This window comes from Thalassophryne amazonica, chromosome 3 (genome assembly GCF_902500255.1).
Source record: "Thalassophryne amazonica chromosome 3, fThaAma1.1, whole genome shotgun sequence".
Taxonomy (NCBI): domain Eukaryota; kingdom Metazoa; phylum Chordata; class Actinopteri; order Batrachoidiformes; family Batrachoididae; genus Thalassophryne; species Thalassophryne amazonica.
The window spans coordinates 1,704,168-1,724,352 of record NC_047105.1 but is presented as its reverse complement, the minus strand read 5'-3'; the positions used below and the strand labels follow the sequence as shown (position 1 = coordinate 1,724,352).

General features: G+C 40.9%; 1 protein-coding gene across 1 annotated transcript in view; it reads left to right on the top strand.

The window, feature by feature from the left end:
- Positions 1 to 20,185, top strand: part of isy1 (ISY1 splicing factor homolog) — a 51,938-nt gene that overhangs the window by 16,790 nt on the left and 14,963 nt on the right. The window contains exons 4-6 of the mRNA XM_034164412.1: positions 1,616 to 1,681; positions 4,376 to 4,418; positions 15,852 to 15,964. Of these exons, the coding sequence (XP_034020303.1) occupies positions 1,616 to 1,681; positions 4,376 to 4,418; positions 15,852 to 15,964 (222 nt within the window). The remainder of the gene's footprint in view (positions 1 to 1,615; positions 1,682 to 4,375; positions 4,419 to 15,851; positions 15,965 to 20,185) is intronic.

Here is a 20,185-nt window from a genome sequence, read left to right as displayed (position 1 = left end):
ATTGCTGTTGCCAGATCAGCTTTGCAGGTTGGAGCCTTGTCATGGACCATTTTCTTCAACTTCCACCAAAGATTTTCAATTGGATTAAGATCCGGACTATTTGCAGGCCATGACATTGACCCTATGTGTCTTTTTGCAAGGAATGTTTTCACAGTTTTTGCTCTATGGCAAGATGCATTATCATCTTGAAAAATGATTTCATCATCCCCAAACATCCTTTCAATTGATGGGATAAGAAAAGTGTCCAAAATATCAACGTAAACTTGTGCATTTATTGATGATGTAATGACAGCCATCTCCCCAGTGCCTTTACCTGACATGCAGCCCCATATCATCAATGACTGTGGAAATTTACATGTTCTCTTCAGGCAGTCATCTTTATAAATCTCATTGGAACGGCACCAAACAAAAGTTCCAGCATCATCACCTTGCCCAATGCAGATTTGAGATTCATCACTGAATATGACTTTCATCCAGTCATCCACAGTCCACGATTGCTTTTTCTTAGCCCATGTTTTTTTCTGTTTAGGTGTTAATGATGGCTTTCATTTAGCTTTTCTGTATGTAAATCCCATTTCCTTTAGGCGGTTTCTTACAGTTCGGTCACAGACGTTGACTCCAGTTTCCTCCCATTCGTTCCTCATTTGTTTTGTTGTGCATTTTCGATTTTTGAGACATATTGCTTTAAGTTTTCTGTCTTGATGCTTTGATGTCTTCCTTGGTCTACCAGTATGTTTGCCTTTAACAACCTTCCCATGTTGTTTGTATTTGGTCCAGAGTTTAGACACAGCTGACTGTGAACAACCAACATCTTTTGCAACATTGCGTGATGATTTACTCTCTTTTAAGAGTTTGATAATCCTCTCGATTTGTTTCAATTGACATCTCTCGTGTTGGAGCCATGATTCATGTCAGTCCACTTGGTGCAACAGCTCTCCAAGGTGTGATCACTCCTTTTTAGATGCAGACTAACGAGCAGATCTGATTTGATGCAGGTGTTAGTTTTGGGGATGAAAATTTACAGGGTGATTCCATAATTTATTCCTCAGAATTGAGTGATTCCATATTTTTTTCCCTCTGCTTGGTCTAAAAAAGCAACCGTTACTGACTGCCACAATTATTTTTCCTGATTTCTTATAGTGTTTCTTAAAGCCAGATAGTTGCCATTTGAAATGACTTTAAATGGACTGCATTTATATCGCGCTTTTCCATCTGCATCAGACGCTCAAAGCGCTTTACAATTATGCTTCACATTCACCCCGATGTCAGGGTGCTGCCATACAAGGCGCTCACTACACACCGGGAGCAATAGGGGATTAAAGGCCTTGCCCAAGGGCCCTTAGTGATTTTCCAGTCGGGGGGGATTTGAACCCATGATCTTCTGGACTCAAGCCCAACACCTTAACCACTAGACCATCACCTCCCCCTTTAGTTTTGTGTCATGTCTGTGATCTGCTTTTTTTTCTACAAAATTAAACAACTGAATGAACATCCTCCGAGGCCAGTGATTCCATAATTATTGCCAGGGGTTGTATCACCATTTGCACGATTTTGCTCTAAATATTCTCTTTGCTGGTGCACTATTGAGACTGGAACCATCTCTGTGTGTCTGCAGGAGAGGAGACCTTTTCTGGCATCAGAGTGCAGTGATCTTCCTAAAGCGGAGAAATGGAGAAGACAGGTACACGTGCAGTAGTATTATTGTAGTTCCCCAGTAAGGTCGGGTCTGGAGCAGTGTGTGTCAGTGTAAAAGGTCATTTACACTCTATGATGGAGCATTGATGCAGAAAAATAAACTGAGATCTTAAAGCAACACATGCTGTCTTCATGATGACGTCTTTTCCGTGGATGTCCATGCATTTTTCAACAAGACAATACAAAACCACATTCTGTCCACATTACAAAGACATGGCTGCAGAGGAAGAGGGGACGGGGACTGGACTGTCTGCAGCACTGACCTGCCCCCAACAGAGAATGTGTGGAGAACAACCCCGGACTGCTGGTCACCTTAAGACGTGTTTGCAGGAAGAATGAGACAAAATATTTGAGGTGCTTCAGCGCTTGGTGTCCTCAACGCCAAAATGTATTTTCAGTATTGTGAGAAGGAATAACATTAAAAATGGGGAATAGTTTAGTGTGTCTCTGACATCAGAATCTGACCTCCGCTTAACAAGCAGAGGTCCACAGGACAAAGGTCTGGTGTTGGGCCCTCCCTCCACCACCAATCAATAAGTGAGTGAACCCTGAAATTCAAAATTTGCTCAGTTTCTCTTATTGCAGCCATAGAAGCTTATAACAGTGGCTTTTCTCATTTGTCTCCTCCTTGGACTGTCCCAAGGTTTTGTTAACTGTCTCCTGCAGACAGATGTACTGTGTTTGTGTTACAGTGTGCTGTTACTTCTGCAGTCCATCATCTGGACTTTTGATGTTTTTATTAAATTCATCTCGACTTGGCTTTGACTTTAAGGAGGATAATTTTAGAAGTTTTATTCCAAAGTAGCCTGAATTACTTTTTGTCTTTTGAAATGGCAGAAACAAATTAAAATGAGTAAAAGCATAAGGTGGTGGCGCTGTAGATCCCCTCCTTCAGGCAGCGCCCCCGTGTGGAGAGGTCAGGGGACGACGTGACTGATGTGTGTGGAAATAAGGTTGAGGATGTGATTGTGTATCATCGTACGTCACGTTCTGTGTGGACCTCATCAGTCCAACCCCAAAGGTTTGTTTTAATCCAAACTAAGGAGCTTGAGTCAGTTATCAACAGAAAGGCGCTGACTGATCAGACACGGGCATTCCTCCAGAAAGACTGGAGTAAAGAGGGTCAAAGAGAAGTATGAAGATAAGACTGAAGTTCAGGTCTTGGAGCAGCTTCAAAGGATTCAAAGGAATTTTATTGTCATATGCACAGAAGAACAAGTTCCCTGCACAATGAAATGTGGCTACTGCATTTAACCCATCCTATTTGCCAGTAGGAGCAGAGGTCGCCAATTAGGCGCCCGGGGACCAGCTCCAGATGTACATCCCTGCCTTGGTCAACAGCAGGGCTGAGCAAACCAACACCGACCCATAACAAACAACACACACACAACACACAACACATAGGCCGGCCCGGTACATAAAACAAATATATGAAAGCAAAACACGAGGGAAAAGGAGAAGAAAAAAAAAATCCTCATAGCTGCTGCATTACACAGCAGCAATGAGGGAAAAAAAAAATCCCATCACCACAAAAAAACAATAATCACAGAGACAAAACAAGGACACAGGACGACAACCGAGATTTGAAAGGACCAGTTTATCAGAACACTCCGGAGGCAGCCTGTTCGGCGCCGTCGGCGGCCTTGTCCAACAGTTCTAGAGGGGGGAGGGAACAGCCCTGCGCATCTGAGCAGTCCTGGACAGTTCTAACACAGTTAACGACAGAGCTGGAGAAGCTGAGGGGAGGGGGGAAGACCAGGGAGCGAGGCTTAAGTGTTGATCTTCTGAGGAGGTTTTTATCACAGCGACCTTGGAGTGCAGCTGTATTTGGGGAAGCCAAATGAATAGCCAGATTAGCAGACGCCTGAAAGATTCCACAGTTCTGAGAACAGAGTGGCTCTCAATGCATCTGAATGTAGAATGTGGTCTTCACAGACGATCATAGCGGGTTTCCAGGGCTGCGATCTTGCCCGAGATGTTTTCCAACGCGTGGTTAACCCCCGCCGACTGCGCAGCCACTGCCTTCCCAATCGAATCAATCATATAGGGCAGCCTGGAAGGACCAATCAAAGCTGCTTCCACTTTCTTGATTTTCCGGTAAACCAGCAGAGTGCCCGCACCACACATCAGAAAGCCGGTCACCACCAAGCCGAATATGTACACATCTTCGACGTCCTCCACAGAAAGCATGTAAAGGCACATGACCTGCCATCTCCTCCACGAGTCCATCACGTAACCCATCACATGCGTCCCAGCAGGACAGGTCGGGTCCTCCGCTCCCGAATGTCTTGTAGAAAAAATAGTGTCAATGCTCTGTCAAAGCTTGACGGAGAAGGCAGAGCCTGGCCTCTCCTGTCTGGAGACATCTCTGTGTGTAAAAGTCCCTTCAGCCCCTGAAGGACATGGTCACGTCTCGGGAATGCATCACAGCTTTGTTTCAGAGGGTTCAGTTCAGGTTCTGAACCTGATGGTGGCGCACTGCTGTGTTGAGCAGCTCGGGGACTTTTTACCGGACTCATCCAGACGTGTGTGTGTGTGTGTGTGTGTGTGTGTGTGTGTGTGTGTGTGTGTGTGTGTGTGTGTGTGTGTGTGTGTGTGTGTGTGTGTGTGTGTGTGTGTGAGAGAGAGAGAGAGATACCAACAACCACCAGACCCTAAATGTGTGTTTTGTTTTCCTCAGATCATCAGTGAGATCTCAAAGAAAGTGGCTCAGATCCAGAATGGTGAGTGTCTTCACTTTAATTGGACAGTGTCTGTCCTGAGTCAGTCCTGTTGTGTCCATAGCTTGTCTTGTGTTGAATGCTGCATTTGTCCAGACAAACAGTGTGTCCGTGCTGAAACATTGTCAAAGAGAAGTTTAATCTGCAGGTCACTTTGTTAAAGTATCCTTAGTCCATGTGTCCCCGCTGTGGACAGAGTCCGCTGCTGTCTGTGTCCCCACTGTGGATAGAGTCTGCTGCTGCAGACAGCAGGAAGTGAAATGTGTAAAGCACTGACTAAAAACATGATATCCTGAATAGATTTTAAAATAAACTGCAAACTGGTAGCTGCAAAGTGAGGACTTTTATTGTGAGAGGCAGGACTCTGGAACTGCAGGGATCAATCAGTTAATCCACCATTAAATTTATCAGCAACTATTGTAACAATCAATGAAATTATCAATCAATCAATCAACTTTTTTTTTATATAGCGCCAAATCACAACAAACAGTTGCCCCAAGGCGCTTTATATTGTAAGGCAAGGCCATACAATAATCATGAAAAACCCCAACGGTCAAAACGACCCCCTGTGAGCAAGCACTTGGCTACAGTGGGAAGGAAAAACTCCCTCTTAACAGGAAGAAACCTCCAGCAGAACCAGGCTCAGGGAGGGGCAGTCTTCTGCTGAGACTGGTTGGGGCTGAGGGAAAGAACCAGGAAAAAGACATGCTGTGGAGGGGGGCAGAGATCGATCACTAATGATTAAATGCGGAGTGATGCATACAGAGCAAAAAGAGAAAGAAACAGTGCATCATGGGAACCCCCCCACAGTCTACGTCTAAAGCAGCATAACCAAGGGATAGTCCAGGGTCACCCGATCCAGCCCTAACTATAAGCCTTAGCGAAAAGGAAAGTTTTAAGCCTAATCTTAAAAGTAGAGAGGGTGTCTGTCCAACTGGAGCCTAAAACACAATTCAACTGTGGAGGCACCACTCGAGTTTCTTTTTCAGTTATATGTACACAATACCCTTGTGTATTTTATTTTATTACATGGTTTAGTAGAATTTACATAATAAATCTGTGTATGACACCCTATGCAATATTTACACTTGTGCATGTGTAAATGAGTGTATTGGGCAAAGTGCAATACAACCTAGTACTGTAATGTGTAATTACAACCAGGCACTGAAGCACTTTGCACTTAACACTTGTCACTTATCAATCAATCAATCAATCAGCATTTATTTATAAAGCGCTTTACAGCACCGACTGGTGTCCAAAGTGCTTAACATTAAATACACAAATTTACAAAAATAAAACACATAAAAAATAAAATTTTAAAACAACACATAAAGAACATAAAAATAACAACATGTCACCTCCCCACTAAGTGTTAAAAGCCAGTTTAAATAAATAAGTCTTTAACTTAGATTTAAAAAGTGCTCGGTCAGGAATAGTACGTAACTCAAGAGGTAGCTCATTCCACAGTCTGTGGCCAGTTACCGCGAAAGCATGATCACCCCAGCGTTTATATCTTGACCTTGGAACATCTAAGTAAAGCTGGCCAGATGCCCTTAATGTCCTACTGTAGGTGCACAAAGTTAAAATTTGAGACAAGTAGGGAGGTGCAAGGCCATAAATAGCTTTAAAAACAAACATTAAAATTTTAAAATCAATTCTAAAACAAACTGTAAGTCAGTGGAGTGAGTACAGGACAGGTGTAATATGCTCACGTCTAAAAGTGTTTGTCAAAAGACAAGCAGCAGCATTCTGCACCAACTGGAGACGTGCAAGAGACGACTGATTAATGCCTGAATAAAGTGCATTACAATAATCAAGTCTGGAGCTGATGAAAGCATGAATGGCCGTCTCAAGATCACGTCTACTACCTCACATGATTAACCAAAGATTGTTTTGAGCAGTAATGTGTTACTAGTTGGCCCGTTTAAATAGCCCCCTGGCTGCTTGCTCCAATGCGCCCTGCGCCATTATGTACAGCGATCAGTGAAAGTCATCAGAAGGAGCAGACGGAGGGCCTCTGATGACAATCTCACATGCTCAAACACAGAGTGTGTGAGTTTCAGAGATGCTCCACTAGTCATTGCCTGTAAATGTTACTGGATAAACCTGTGGCAAGCTCTCTCGCTCCGGCGTAAAGCAGTTTACCATATCAATGGAGCAAGGGGGGAGGGGCCGCTCCTCAGAGTGTAAATGGGCCAAAGTGTGAAAGCTGCTTTCAGAGCAGTACAGAACACTCCAAAACACATTAGAAGTAGAAGTTTGTGATGTAACCTTTGTGTAATAGCAGACAGAAATTGCTCTGAGATGAAGACAAACAAAACACATAGACCATTTTGTATATATTGTTCAAAATATGCATTTATGTTTGTTTGAAGCTTTTGGTTGTACAGTCTTTCACACAAGAGCCCAAATTACCTTTATAAAGTGTCAAAATAGTTGTTTATTATAGTTTACTGTGTGTTTTGAATAAATGTGTGTGGAAAATTATTTTCCTGCTTTAGTTTTTCCTTTCTTATTTCTGATTGTAAACCTTTATTACACTTATAAAACACCACTACAGTTTATATATTCTGAAAATACAGGTTGTCCTGAAAAAAGAGACCTAAAACTTGATTGTGGGATGCAGGGAGAGCTGTTAACAGCAATAATAAAACATTTATGCCAGATTAGTCAACTGTCCAAAAATGCCCTCAGACCCCAGTTAATATTTTAGATTAAATGAACAATGGGTTGGTGTGGTCTCGACAACCTCCATTATGAATTGTTCTTAATGCTCTTTTTTGAAGAATGAATAATGGTTGTACTGTAGTTTTATAATTGTTGCCCCAAACCTCAGCACAGTAAGTCAGGTAGGGTGGAACCAGTGAACAATACAGAGTATGTAGTGCTCTGCAATCAAGAACATGCTTTGCTTTATTTAATACTGCAATACTCTTTGATACCTTCTTTTGAACATGTTGACTATGAGCTTTCGAAATTAATTCTTTCATCAATAATGACACTTAAAAGCTTATTTTTTGATACGTTCTGTGTTTACCCCTTGTATATTTAACTGTATTTGTTTGTTTACAATTCTACACTTGATACTTATACTTTGTTATTATATTTCTACACTTGATACTTATACTTATACTTTGTTATTATATTTCTTTAATACCTTCTTTTGTGAGGTCAGGGAGTCCAGAGATCAGGTATTTCAGTTCTCAATATGTCTGTGATGTATTGTAGAAATGACAATAAAGCTGACTAAGACTAAGACTAACTGTATTTGTGTATGTCTTTTATATAATTTCCAAATAACATTAATTTAGTTTTAGACAAATTTAATAATTTGTTAATATCAGACCATCTCTTTAACTATATAATTTTAGTTCCTAAATCAGATAATAATTGTTGCAGATTTTCTCCTGAGCAAAACAGGTTTGTGTCATCTGCAAAGAGAATTGCTTTAAACAGATCTGAAACTTTACATAACTTGTTGATGTATAAAATTAATAATTTTGGGCCCAAAACAGAACCCTGGGGAAACCTACAAACGATGTCCAGACATGAAGAACAGTAGTCCCCGAGTTTAACAAACTGCTTACGGTTTTGACTTTTAATCTAGTTCAGAGCAACCTCTCTGATCCCATACAGTTCCATCTTCTGAAATAATATGTTGTGGTCAAAAGTGTGTCAAAAGCCTTTCTTAGGTCTGTAAACCTGCTAATATTACCCTTTGGTCCACATGTTTATTGATCTCTTGTATTGAATCGAGCAGTGCCAGTGCAGTGGACCTTTTCACTCTAAAACCATATTGACTTTCACCAAGCAAGTTATGCCATTCCATGAATTTAAGTTTTTCTAGTATCTTTGAAAATTGTGAGAGACACAGGACTATAGTTAGTAAAAAGATGCTTGCTACCGGATTTGAATAAAGGTATCACTTTTGTACAGTAGAGAAGCTTGAATCTTCAACTGGACTAGGTTGCTTGACGCGAGGATGTTTCGCTTCAAATTGCAGATGCTTCCTCAGCTAAAATTCTTGCTCTGGTAGTCTGACTTCCGTCTTGACCCTTGTAGAGACCCTTGCCACTTTCATGCCGTTAGGAACAATCCCAGTTTGAAATGATTTATTAAAAATATATGATAATGGCTTTGCAATTTCAGTAATTATTTGCTTTACTAAGGACATATGTACCTCATTATGATCTGTTGAGTTTTTACTTTTACATGTACTAGCTATGTTAATAATTTCCCTTTCATCTACTGGACCAAGAAATGCGCGGATTTCTGGTGATTAATTGCTGATTTTCCCATGGGCTGTGTGGGATTTCAGCTGCCAGATCTGGCACAACATTAGCAAAGAATTTATTGAAACTATTCAATCAATCAATCAATTTTTTTTTATATAGCGCCAAATCACAACAAACAGTTGCCCCAAGGCGCTTTATATTGTAAGGCAAGGCCATACAATAATTATGTAAAACCCCAACGGTCAAAACGACCCCCTGTGAGCAAGCACTTGGCTACAGTGGGAAGGAAAAACTCCCTTTTAACAGGAAGAAACCTCCAGCAGAACCAGGCTCAGGGAGGGGCAGTCTTCTGCTGGGACTGGTTGGGGCTGAGGGAGAGAACCAGGAAAAAGACATGCTGTGGAGGGGAGCAGAGATCGATCACTAATGATTAAATGCAGAGTGGTGGATACAGAGCAAAAAGAGAAAGAAACAGTGCATCATGGGAACCCCCCAGCAGTCTACGTCTATAGCAGCATAACTAAGGGATGGTTCAGGGTCACCTGATCCAGCCCTAACTATAAGCTTTAGCAAAAAGGAAAGTTTTAAGCCTAATCTTAAAAGTAGAGAAGGTATCTGTCTCCCTGATCTGAATTGGGAGCTGGTTCCACAGGAGAGGAGCCTGAAAGCTGAAGGCTCTGCCTCCCATTCTACTCTTACAAACCCTAGGAACTACAAGTAAGCCTGCAGTCTGAGAGCGAAGCGCTCTATTGGGGTGATATGGTACTATGAGGTCCCTAAGATAAGATGGGACCTGATTATTCAAAACCTTATAAGTAAGAAGAAGAATTTTAAATTCTATTCTAGAATTAACAGGAAGCCAATGAAGAGAGGCCAATATGGGTGAGATATGCTCTCTCCTTCTAGTCCCCGTCAGTACTTTTAGGGAACTTTTAGGACAACCTGATAATAATGAATTACAATAGTCCAGCCTAGAGGAAATAAATGCATGAATTAGTTTTTCAGCATCACTCTGAGACAAGACCTTTCTGATTTTAGAGATATTGCGTAAATGCAAAAAAGCAGTCCTACATATTTGTTTAATATGCGCTTTGAATGACATATCCTGATCAAAAATGACTCCAAGATTTCTCACAGTATTACTAGAGGTCAGGGTAATGCCATCCAGAGTAAGGATCTGGTTAGACACCATGTTTCTAAGATTTGTGGGGCCAAGTACAATAACTTCAGTTTTATCTGAGTTTAAAAGCAGGAAATTAGAGGTCATCCACTATTCACTACTTGGCTCATGTTATATTCATTTTTATTGTTATAAGTAAAGTATGTTGGGTAGTTATTTGATTTGGGTTTATTTGCAATAATACTATTCAGTATTTTCCATGTTTGCTTTATGTTGTTTTTATTATCGTTTAGTATTTTTCCAATGTGTGATTTTTTTTTCCACAGTTCCACATAATAGTTTAGTTTATTTTTATAGACCTTATATTTAATCTCTGCCTCTCGTGATTTACTTTTAATGAATTATCTATAGCATATTTTTCTTCTTACAAGCCTTTTGAAGACCTTTTGTTATCCATGGGTTAACTTTATATTTATTATTTTTATTATACTTTATAATTGGACAGTTTTTGTTGTATATAATGAGAAATATGTTTACAAATTTGGAATATGCTTAATTCTCATAAATTGGATTCCAGTCCTGTAAAAGTAAATCATTTTTTAAGGCAGTGATAGCTTCTTCAGATTGCAGGCGCCTGCAGTATTGTATTTTCTCAGTACATTTTTTTAATTGAAATTTCAATCAGTTACTATAAAAATTGGTAAATGGTCACTGATATCATTCATTAATAAGCCACTTAATGTTTTGGTATCAAAATCATTTGTAAGTATATTATCAATGAGAGTAGCTGAATGTGAAATGATTCTTGAAGGCAGAGTAATTTTTGGATATAGACTTAAACTGTACATGATTACTTCATGCTGATATGGGTTTAAGAGTTCAATATTTAAATCTCCACAGACAAATACTTGCTTATTACACATCTTGAACATTTTATCTTTTTATTATTTATTGAACATCTTACACATTTTGAAAGTCTTCAATCTTAGAACCCAGAGCTCTATATATGCAGCTAATAATGATATTTTTTCGATTGTGATAGATTCCAAAAGATTTTCCACAGCTGTTGTCATTTGATCTTTAATTCTGTAGTTAATCTTTTTGTCAACATACAAAGCCCCTCCTCCTCCTCTATTTTGTCTATTCAGATGAATGGATTCATAACCCTCCAACTCATATTTTGTATCATCACCCTCTGTAAGCCAAGTGTTCGTTATGGCAATTATACTGAATGGTTGATAAAATTGTATTAAATAGTCTTTGATACTCCCAAAATTTTTGTACAGACTCCTTGCTATTAAAGTGGATTATTGATCATTTTCCATCACTTGAAATACAGTTATTGTATTGTTCCTCTGTGTAATACTGACAGTTACTATCTATGAAGGAATAGAAATGATTGTCTGGATCTATCTCATATTCCAGATCCTGTATATGATGCTCAGTATACTGAAAAGGTTGTAGTTCCAAACTCTCATAACCATGTATCATCTTGATTATACTGTTACTGTTCAGAAGCACTGATGAATGGTCTGTATATTTGTCAGTCATTATGAAAGTTGGTTGCCTTCACTTACCATGTTTTATTCATATTTTCCCAGTTGCTCCATGCTTCTGATCAGCAACATGTTAGATAATATCTGTGCCAATTCTTTGTTTTATGTTAGCTATCAAGTATTTGTGTTATTTGTTTGGACGTTCTGAGAAATATGTTTAGTTTTCCTTTATCGTGTGTCCAAGTTTCAGACACAGGGAGAGCTCCCCCTGTTGGTGAGAGCCAGTAACATTAGAAATGTCAGACTAAATCACACCCATGTTAACACCCACAAGGTATAAAAAGTGTTGTATGACTCATTTTAGGGCCTTTCACAAGATCAAATCAATTTTATTTATATAGCGCCAAATCACAACAAACAGTTGCCCCAAGGCGCTTTATATTGTAAGGCAAAGCCATACAATAATTACGTAAAAACCCCAACGGTCAAAACGACCCCCTGTGAGCAAGCACTTGGCTACAGTGGGAAGGAAAAACTCCCTTTTAACAGGAAGAAACCTCCAGCAGAACCAGCCTCAGGGAGGGGCAGTCTTCTGCTGGGACTGGTTGGGGCTGAGGGAGAGAACCAGGAAAAAGACATGCTGTGGAGGGGAGCAAGATGGACACTGTCTGTGAGGGTCCCAGGCCTGGTTTCTAATGTGACCTTGAATAAACTGAAAATGAGGAATACAGTGGTTTGGTTTTTGGTAAGGGGCAGAATTTTACATAAAAGAACCGGGTAAAAATAACACACTTTTGCTTCTTCTGGAGTCCCGTTCAGTTTGATGAATACTTTACAGTTTGTAGTCCATGTGTTTTGAATTTTTTGTTGTTTTCTCAAGTATCTTGCCTTTTTTGCTATATCTGTGTTGTGTTTAGTGAGATGTTCATTTATGTAAACATTGGATCCTTTAAGTTTATATCCTTGTTTGAGTAGAGTTGTTTAGTCTTTCCTGTTAACAAACCTCATGATGACTGTAGATTTGTCTGCTGAATTCTTCCTGGGTAACAGGTGACACGCTTCAATAGTGTTTATATCCAGATTGATCCCCTAAGTTTGCAGAAAAGCAGCAACTTGTTGCACTGTGGAGCATTCGTCTTGCTCATCGGGCTCCCCCCTGTTACCAGAGGCCACTGCCCGAGCATACGATCTGGGTCTGATGTAGAGCCCAGATACAACAACATTGTTCATTCGCGTGTACTGCTCCATCTCATTCACCCTCCTTTCCAACATTTGTCCTTCTGCTCAATAAGGCCTCTCAGGTCCTTAACTTCCTTTACTAGTGCCAGTATCTCCTTCTGCTGAGTTTTTACAGCACAAACCTCCTCCGTGAGAATATCCAGAACCTTCTTAATATCCTTCAAATCCTCCGTCACAGGTGCTTTCTTAGGCCCCATTCTCACTGGTCATTGTGTAAAGGATCTTACCGCGTGGGCTCAGGAACACTTCAGAAAACCATTGTCAGTTAACACAGTTCATCACTACATCTACAAGTGCAAGTTAAAACTGTACCATGCAAAGTGAAAGTCATACATCAACAACATCCAGAAATGCCGCCGCCTTCTCTGGGCCTGAGCTCATTTGAAATGGACAGACGCAAAGTGGAAAAGTGTGCTGTGGTCTGATGAGTCCACATTTCAAATTGTTTTTGGAAATCATGGACATTGTGTCCTCTATACAAAAGAGGAAAAAGACCAGTCAGACTGTTACCAGCACAAAGTTCAAAAGCCAGCATCTGTGATGGTATGGGGGTGTGTTAGTGCCCATGGCATGGACAACTTACACATCTGTGATGACACCATCAATGCTGAAAGGTACATCCAGGTTTTGGAGCAACACATGCTGCCATCCAAGCAACGTCTTTTTAAGCGACGTCCCTGTTTATTTCAGCAAGACAATGCCAAGCCACATTCAGCATGTGTTACAACAGCGTGGCTTCGTAGTAAAATAGTGCGGGTACTAGACTGGCCTGCCTGGAGTCCAGACCTGTCGCCCATTGAAAATGTGTGGCGCATTATGAAGCGCAAAATACGACAACGGAGACCCCGGACTGTTGAACAACTGAAGTCATACATCAAGCAAGAATGGGAAAGAATTCCACCTACAAAGCTTCAACAATTAGTGTCCTCAGTTCCCAAACGCTTATTGAGTGTTGTTAGAAGGAAAGGTGATGTAACACAGTGGGAAACATACCACTGTCCCAGCTTTTTAGAAATGTGTTGCAGGCATCCATTTCAAAATGAGCAAATATTTGCACAAAAACAATAAAGTTTATCAGTTTGAACATTAAATATCTTGTCTTTGTGGTGTATTCAGTTGAATATAGGTTGAAGAGGATTTGAAAATCATTGGATTCTGTTTTTATTTACATTTTACACAACGGCCCAACTTCACTGGAATTGGGGTTGTATGTTACTGGGACTACGGATGTAAATTAGCATCTTGCTATAATCCGACAATTTACATGCAACAATGTTCATTAATATGTATTGTCCCATTTCAAATAAACACACACACACACACACACACACACACACATATATATATATATATATATATATATATATATATATATATATATATACATAGTGAGGAAAAATAAGTATTTTAACACCCTGCGATTTTGCAAGTTCTCCCACTTAGAAATCATGGAGGGGTCTGAAATTTTCATCTTAGGTGCATGTCCACTGTGAGAGACATTCTAAAAAAAAAAAAATTGCGGAAATCACAGTGTATGATTTTTGTTTTTTTTAATAATTTATTTGTATGTTACTGCTGCAAATAAGTATTTGAACACCTGTGAAAATCAATGTTAATATTTGGTACAGTAGCCTTTGTTTGCAGTTAGAGAGGTCAAATGTTTCCTGTAGTTTTTCACCAGGTTTTCACACACTGCAACAGGGATTTTGGTCCACTCCTCCATACAGATCTTCTCTAGATCTTTCAGGTTTGGAGTTTCAGCTCCCTCCAAAGATTTTCTATTGAGTTCAGGTCTGGAGACTGGCCAGGCCACTCCAGGACCTTGAAATGCTTCTTACGGAGCCCCTCCTTAGTTGCCCTGGCTGTGTGTTTGGGGTCATTGTCATGCTGGAAGACCCAGCCATGACCCATCTTCAAAGCTCTTACTGAGGGAAGGAGGTTGTTTGACAAAATCTCGCAATACATGACCCCATCCATCCTCCCTTCAATACGGTGCAGTCGTCCTGTCCCCTTTGCAGAAGAGCACCCCCAGAGTATGATGTTTCCACCCCCATGCAAGTTGTCTTCTACCAAGCTGCTTGCCTGTTGTCCTGTAGTCCATCCCAGCCTTGTGCAGGTCTACAGTTTTGTCCCTGGTGTCCTTAGACAGCTCTTTGGTCTTGGCTATGGTGGACAGGTTGGAGTGTGATTGATTGAGTGTGTGAACAGGTGTCTTTTATACAGGTAACAAGTTCAAACAGGTGCAGTTAATACAGGTAAAGAGTGCAGAATAAGAGGGCTTCTTAAAGAAAAATTAACAGGTCTGTGAGAGACAGAATTCTTACTGGTTGGTAGGGGGTCAAATACTTATTTGCAGCAGTAACATACAAATAAATTATTAAAAAATCATACTATGTGATTTCCGGATTTTTTTTTTTCTTTCACTCACAGTGGACATGCACCTAAGATGAAAATTTCAGACCCCTCCATGATTTCTAGATGGGAGAACTTGCAAAACCGCAGGGTGTTCAAATACTTATTTATTTATTTATTTATTTATATATATATATATATATATATAAGAAATCATCTTAAACTCTGGATAACATTCAACATCTTTCACGCCCCCCCCCCCCCCACCCATTATTGAACTAAAAACTAATCAACAAACTAAAAGATCGATTATTAATAATTGTTAGTTGTAACCCTACATGCTGTTTTCCATAATCCATAAATACATGTTTTGTCCCACCTGGCTCAAAACCACGAGGACTGATGGACCCTTGTTGGTTGAACATCGGCTGAAACAAAACTTGCTTAGGTGATATTTTTTACAGTTTGATACTCGCAGCTGGAAGTAACCCTTTTGCTGTTCCCGTTAGGGGGCACCACAGTAGATCAATCGTTTCCATCTCACCCTGTCCTCTGTATCTTCCTCTGTCTCACCAACCACCTGCATGTCCTCTCTCAGCACATCCATAAACCTCCTCTTTGGTCTCCCTCTTCTCCTCCTGCCTGGTGGCTCCATCCTCAGCATCCTTCTCCCTATATACCCTGGGTCCCTCCTCTGCACATGTCTAAACCATCTCAGTCTCACCTCTCTGACTTTGTCTCCAAACTGTCCCACCTGAGCTGTCCCTCTGATATGTTCATTCCTAATCCTGTCCGTCCTTGTCACTGTACATTGCAGCTTGTAGAACTTGATGTAATAAATGTTCATGTTGTTTTGTAATTTCGTCAAACTTTTGTCACGTAAAAGTAATAAAGTCGGAAACAAACTTTCCTGTTAACTGTCACTGGAGTTCAGCGTGTTGTTCAAGACAAGAACAGGACGCATGTATCTGATTGAATGTCTCTGTGTCTTCAGCTGGTCTGGGGGAGTTCAGGATCCGGGATCTGAACGATGAGATCAACAAGCTCTTGAGAGAAAAAGGTCACTGGGAAGTCAGGATCAAGGACCTGGGAGGACCAGACTACGTGGTAAATACTCACCCCAGAGTACCGTGTGGTAGTAATACAATAACGTGCTTTTGGAGGGCGGTATGCATTTTCTGAGTCCCCCGTTCATGCCCAGTCGCCCAAAATGACAGATATTCGCCCATCTGTCATTTTGGGCGACTGGGCATGAACGGGGGACTCAGAAAATGCATACCGCATGACAACAGCATATTATTTGCATTATTATCACTCATTACTGAGATACACAACACGTAACGTGTACATAAAAAGTTGGCTCACTTAACTTTTGTCATGTCGGCTGGCGCATGCGCTGCTGTTCAAATTTAGCAGCGTGTCCTCATCAACCTGGCTGCTTTAGCTGCTGTTCATTGTCGTACTATCCATGAGAAAATCATCCGGAATGTCCATATTGGGACCAAAACACACTTCTCGCCTTTTCATCTTTTCCTCTGCAGACAGTTTTTTTTTTCTCCCTCTGCGGACAGTTTTTTTTATTTTTATTTATTTTATTTTTTTTCTCCCTCTGCAGACAGTTTTTTTTTTCTCCTGGACAGTTTTTTTTTTTTTTTTTTTTTTTTTTTTTTCCCCCTCTGCAGACAGTTTTTTTTTTTCTCCCTCTGCAGACAGTTTTTTTTTTCTCCCTCTGCGGACAGTTTTTTTTATTTTTATTTATTTTATTTTTTTTCCCCTCTGCAGACAGTTTTTTTTTTCTCCCTCTGCGGACAGTTTTTTTTTTTTTTTTTTTTTTTTTTTTTTTCCCCCTCTGCAGACAGTTTTTTTTTTCCCCCTCTGCAGACAGTTTTTTTTTTCTCCCTCTGCGGACAGTTTTTTTTTTTTTTTTTTTTTTTTTTTTTTTTTTTTTCTCCCTCTGCGGACAGTTTTTTTTTTTTTTTTTTTTTTCCCCTCTGCAGACAGTTTTTTTTTTCTCCCTCTGCGGACAGTTTTTTTTTTTTTTTTTTTTTTTTTTTTTTTTTTTCCCCTCTGCAGACAGTTTTTTTTTTTCTCCCTCTGCGGACAGTTTTTTTTTTTTTTTCCCCTCTGCAGACAGTTTTTTTTTTTCTCCCTCTGCGGACAGTTCTTGGGCTGTGCGCTATGATGTCATTTGTTTACGCACAGACCTGTACATCTCCAGGACACTGGGGTGTTCATGTCGGATCAGAGCCGATCCTTCTCACCCTGGATATAGCCTTTTTGACCTCCTCCCTGAGGGGAGGAGGTTCTGGTCCAAAGGGACCAGAACCTCCCACCATAAGAACAGTTTTTTCCCCTCTGCCATTAGCCTCCTCAACAAGACCCTTTAGAACTCCACATTGTTGCTATCATCACCATTTATCACCATTTATTTATCTTAGCTCATACATTCTGTACATTTTGTAACATTGTTATAGTGTAAAGTTTTATTATATATTACTTGTTTTACTGCTCTATTTTTTATTTTTATTTATTTATTTTTGTGTGTGTTTGTCTTTCCACAGAGTACCGCAGCAATTTCCAAATGTTGTGAACTTGTTCACTCATATGGCAGTAAAACTTTTCTGATTCTAATGGTGGCTTCTGAGCGTCTCTAGAGATTGTGCAGCCAAACAGTGTAGCGGGACACAAAAACACCATTCTGTACAAGTGCTTCACTGTCCCTTGTGTGCTGTTTGTGTTGTAAAAAGAGAATTTCTTGGCAATCTACATGTTCACCGAGCGCCTTCTGTGTGTCGTCTGTTCCTTTTCCGTGTGACTGTGGAATCCTGTGTGTCCACTGAGCTTTCTCTCTGCCACACCCCGTTGACCAATGGTGTCCTTTGAGCATCTGTTCCGCGGTACTTCTGCCTCCTAGTAGACCCCCTCACTCTTTCCCTAGCCGTCGAAGAAGAAACATCCCATCTGACTTGTTGCACTCTACCGATTCATGTTAGACACAAGCCTCGGGCTGTGCTGCTGTCCAAGGTGCTGAAAGAGTCGAACCAAAATGTCTGCTACAGCTCTATGCTGCCTCACCACACAGGTCACATTTCCATGGAGATCTGCAGTGAGAGAAAGGTTTTCCCAGTTCATAGATGTATACCATATGCAGGATTCGAGCGGAGTTTGCTGTGGTCTAACAGTGTGATGTCATATTTCCTCCTGTGCACCAGGACATTAAACAGCTCTGCTGCACCTCCTCACTGAGTGAGAGAGAGCTGTCTTTCTTCAAGACATGGAGCTTTAGTCCTTTCTCCACTTGTGCTGAATTGACTTTGGGCAATCAGAAACCCAGAATGAACTACTGGACAGACGAGCAGTGGACAAAATGGCAAACAAATGTGCAGGCAGCAGGAAACTAGAGCATGACACAGGAGTGGATTTTCACTCCCGTCCCATCCTGCTCCCAGAAAAAAAAATCCCATCCTGTCCCAATCCTGGACTGGAGTAAAAAAATAAATCCCATCCCACTCCTGTAAAGATGACTCCCAATCCCATCCCGCTCCCACTCAAAATCAGTCCCACTCCCGTATGTCTCGCGCTGTGATGATCAATCAGGGACTGAATATGTAGTGACGTGGAGATGTCTGGAGTTTGACTGAAGATGTGAACATGTCCTGTCTCTGATAGCAGCCTGTGAGCAGGACTTATGTCTCTTTTGTCCTTTATTTCACAATTATGACAGAGTTTTTGGAGCGAACAGCAGCACCACAGCAAGCAGCGGAGTTTCTTTTTCTTGTTATTTTACATGCGCGCGTGAGCAAATCATCTGTTGAGAATATTTTATTAATTAACTACACAGATGTATAATAAAACAAATGGTGACTGGTTTCTAAACACAATTATGACAGAGTTTTGGGGGGAAGAGCGAGGAGCAGACCCATAGCAGGCAGCAGAGTTTTTTTTTTTTTTGTTTTTTTTTTTTATTGTTTACATGTGCGTGCATAAACGGGACAGGAGGTCCTCAAACTGTGTCCTGCAGAGGTGGAAGGACCGCTGAAAGCCGCCATCATCCAGATGCAGCTCCTGCAGCAAATAATGATCCTCTCTGTATTGGGAGCTTTTCATAACAACTCGCTCCGTGTGATCAAGGTCCATCATGACTTGACTGGCAGCCGGAGCCGGCGAGCGGAATGGAAGCTCCTCATATTTGATGATGCACTGGGGTGAATTTTCGCAGCAAAAGCAGAGCGACACACCGGGCGAAGGAGGTGCGTCCGTCGCCACGCGACCCCTTGCGAATTTGTAGCGTCTGATCGCGCCCAGTGTGAACGCGTTTTGGTTGTTTTAAATAGATGAAAATCATCATCTATTTTTGGCATTCCCGCTCCTGCCTGCTCCCATTCATTTTTATTCCCATCCCAATCACGGGATTGATAAAATTTTGACTCCCATCCCGCGGGAATCCCGCAGGAATCACTTGACCCACGGGAATTCCCGAAAAATGTCATCCTCTACAGGAAACCTCTCCATTTTGGTGGACAGCTGCTGGCAAGGAACTCATTTTGTGCTTTATAAAATTAACTTTATTTACAAAAATCACGGCGCACAGCCCTGAACATTGTATGTTCATTCAGCGTCCATTGGCCGTCCATGGCGTGCTCCGTGCCTTCTTTGAGTGTCCTCCAGCCTCTGTGCCACTTCTACGTTTGTTTTCTGGTCCCACAAGGAATGCAGAATGGACTCCGTCCCTGCATAAGGGGGGTTTCCAAAAAAATTTGTGGAGCTCTCAGCATCCCAACTGAACCACCGTGAAACAGTCTCCTCCATGCGCTGGGAGGCGGGGCTGACCTGGAACACGGTGGACTCTGTTGCCTTTGAGATGTCCTTCAGTATGACGTGCTTCAGTCGGCATCACGATGATAAACAAACTGAAGCTGCAAAAATCTGAGTGTTTGTGATGAACAGTGTTGGGGAAAGTAACTTTGGAAAGTTACTTCATTAGTTAATTTATACAGTTATATTTTACAGTTACTTCATACAGTTAGTTCATTAGCAGCTGTGGACACCTTGTCGGCAGCTGCTGAATGTAATTAATAAAGTTACTCATAATCTAATTTGGTTATTTTTAAGATTTAGTACTCACCAAAGTAACTATTAGTTACTTTGCTGATTGCTCAATCTTACGAGTAACCAAGTTACATTACTTATTAGTTGCAAGTTTTTGCCAGATTCTAATAAAGTAATTGCATAATGCTGCTAATGAAGTAACTGCATAAAGCAAGCAACTAAAAAAGTAACTTGTCAAAGTTACTTTTCACAACACTGGTGATGAAACGTGCCATAAAG